We start from the raw sequence: 3,169 nt of genomic DNA, 5'->3' as shown, positions 1-3,169 counted from the left end.
GTGTGTGTGTGTGTGTGTGTGTGTGTGTGTGTGTGTGTGTGTGTGTGTGTGTGTGTGTAGCTGTATAACTTCGGGGAGACGGTGTCGTTGGTGTTCTGGACGGAGACGTGGAAACCCGAGAGTTTCTACGACAAAATCTGTAAAAACAGGAAAGCTGGACAACATACACTCTGCCTGCTGGGTGAGATACACACACACACACACACACACACACACACACACACACACACACACACCAGGTGTCTGTTTATTCAGACCATCATTAATCTATCTGCCCACTCAGACACCCAGGGGACCCTAAACTAACCTGGGGGGTGGGGGGGTAACCAGCCTAATGTAATTGTGTGTGTGTGTGTGTGTGTGTGTGTGTGTGTGTGTGTGTGTGTGTGTGTGTGTGTGTGTGTGTGTGTGTGTGTGTGTGTGTGTGTCACAGCTGGTTCTTTATATTTATCCGGGGGAATAAAAGTCAATAAAACCAGAGATCCATCTCCGTCCACTATCCTCATTTGTTTGTTTAATAAAAAGTCATTGTTAGAATGTAACAACAGATCAATGTGATAGTATCATATTTGATAAACATGTCATTGTAACATCAGTCTAAAAAGTCAAGAGTCAAAAGTAGAGGATATAATAAAAATTCATATGATCATTTGTCAAAACTCAAAAGTCATGAAAGTCATAGTTTGAATTCTTAAAGATATATTTAAAACTGTGGATATACGGAATATTGATCTGAGCATGATGTTTGTGTTTCTGTCGGCAGACATTAAGGTCAAAGAGCAGAGCATCGAGAACATGATGAGGTGAGATCAAGATGGACTTATTAAGTGTTATCTCACTAGACATCGGGAACTTTGACCGTGTTAGATAACGCTTATTGTTTTCAGAGGGAAAAAGATCTTCGAGCCGCCGCGCTTCATGACGGTCGGTCAGGCTGCAGATCAGCTGATCCAGATCATCGAGAGGAGGAGGGAGGAGGGGGGGGAGCTGGGTGAGACACACAACACACACACACACACACACACACACACTGAACTGTTCACTCAAGATTAAGAGTTGCTCTTCGGGGAAATAAATCTTTACACCAATTCAAGAAACGTTTTATTAAAGAAAGTGTGAGAAAAAAAGTTGTATCTTCAGGAAGACATTTAGAGAAAGCTTGTTATATATTTGATTAAAAATAGAAAAATCATTCTCTCAAAAGAGGAGTTTTTTGGTGTTATAAGTAATAAAATCCACCGGTTAAAAAGTAATATTTAGAAACCTTTTCCCAAGTTTTATAAGATAGTAAAACTGGAAACATCATTCAAACTGTTAGCGTGCTAAAGCTATCAGATGTTTTATTTAACTCACTGATGTTACCATAAGATAAGATAGTTTCAGTAGCAGGACAGCACAGATTCACACAATTAAAGATGAAATCAAATGATATGCAGTTAAGTAACTTTAAAATAAGAAATGAATGAAAATGCCTGTTTCCGCTCCAGGTGTGACGGAGGACACGGTGTGTGTCGGTGTCGCTCGGCTCGGTGCAGACGATCAGCTGATCCGCACCGGGACGTTACGCCAGCTGGTGTCATGTGACCTGGGCGAGCCGCTCCATTCGCTGGTCGTCACCGGACATCTGCACCCGCTGGAGGTGGACATGCTGCGAGTCAACGCTGAACCTGACGCTCTGAAGGACCTGAAGTCCATCGACAGCTCCACCTTCTGCTCATAACACACACTCTGACTCTGGGTACATGTGAGGACCAACACAAACCATCACAACTACAGTAAAAGAGAAATAACCCACTACTTTTTGGATGATTTATTTATCTTTAGGGTTGTTTTTCATGGAGAAATGTCTTTAAAAGCAGCCTGTACTTCCTTTAAAGATGCTGCTTCTCTTTGTTATATATCCAACAAAGAAGCACCTTACTCATTTTATATCAAGTTTAATTGAATAATTGTAGTCCTACAAATGTCTAATTTTAAACCTGAACCATCAGAATCAAAATACCTGTGTAGTCCCACTGTCCCTACAATGTTGAAAGGTCCTCTTATGATGGTTATGGTAATACTTGGTCCTCACAAAGACAGTTAAACAAGCCACAACTTTTATGATTTATTTATCGATAATTATGCGTTAGGGTTGTTTTTCATGGAGAAAGGTCTTTAAAGGCAGCTTGTACTTCCTTCAAATATCGAGATGTGCTGCTTTTCTTTGTTGAATATCAAAGAAAGAGGATACTCATTTTGAATAATTGTAATTAAACGCTGAAACTGATGCTCTGAAGGACCTGAAATCCATCGAGTTCCACTTTCTGCTCATAACACACTGACAACAAACCATCAAAACTACAGTAAAAGAGAAATAATCCACAACTTTTATGATTTATTTATCGTTAATTATGGATTTGGGTGTTTTTTTCATGGAGAAATGTCTTTAAAAGCAGCTTGTACTTCGTTTTAAATATTGAGATTTGCTGCTTTTCTTTGTTAAATATCAAAGAGGATATCTTTTGTTTTGGTTTGACAAAAAAAGCACGGTACTCATTTTTATATAAAGTTTATTCGAATAATTACAGTTCTAATAATAAACCTGAACCATCAAACTGTGTCTACAATGTTGCACATAAGGTCCTCTTATGATGGTTATGGTAATACTTGGTCCTCACAAGCCTAAACACACAACAGGCTGCAGGATGTCGTTCCTCATCAGAAATAATTAGACCAACATTAAAAGCTATTTTTGGATCGGTAAAACTTCTGGTCCTGTTAAACCCAGATAAAAGCCAGGTCCCCAGTTTGTGCTATAAACAGAAACGTGTGTACATTGTGATGTCATCAATAATGAGAAATAATAAAAAAAATCAGAGAAACAGAATTATTTATTTATTACAGTTGAAAAAAGAAGAAGACTGAAACCCCCCGTCTGGTCACATGATTTGGCACGTTTTAAAAACAGTGACATCACACGCCGGTGAGGTCATAGGGAGGGGGGGCTCAAATTGTCTCTGATTCATGATGAAGGCACTTACCCAGAATGCTTTGCTCCAGTCTACAAAATGCAGCGAGGGTGGGGGGGGTTCAGGTAAGTAAAAAAAAAAGAAGAAAGAAATTAGGGGAGAGGCTATTTTTGGCTGGAGCATCTTGGTAGTTCAGTCTCACTGCCCCCCCCCCCCCC

The 3,169-nt window shown here is 39.8% G+C and overlaps 1 protein-coding gene across 1 annotated transcript; it reads left to right on the top strand.

The window, feature by feature from the left end:
• Positions 1-60: 60 nt before the first annotated feature.
• dph5 (diphthamide biosynthesis 5) lies at positions 61-3,092 on the top strand (the record flags this gene model as incomplete). Its single annotated transcript, XM_010781053.1, has 4 exons — positions 61-181; positions 764-803; positions 888-991; positions 1,488-3,092. Coding segments are annotated over 4 exons (498 nt in total), but the record flags the coding sequence as incomplete, so codon positions are not given.
• Positions 3,093-3,169: the final 77 nt, after the last annotated feature.

This window comes from Notothenia coriiceps, unplaced genomic scaffold, assembly GCF_000735185.1.
Source record: "Notothenia coriiceps isolate Sejong01 unplaced genomic scaffold, NC01 NC01_scaffold00022517, whole genome shotgun sequence".
Lineage (NCBI taxonomy): Eukaryota > Metazoa > Chordata > Actinopteri > Perciformes > Nototheniidae > Notothenia > Notothenia coriiceps.
This window is presented reverse-complemented; position numbering and strand designations above follow the sequence as displayed.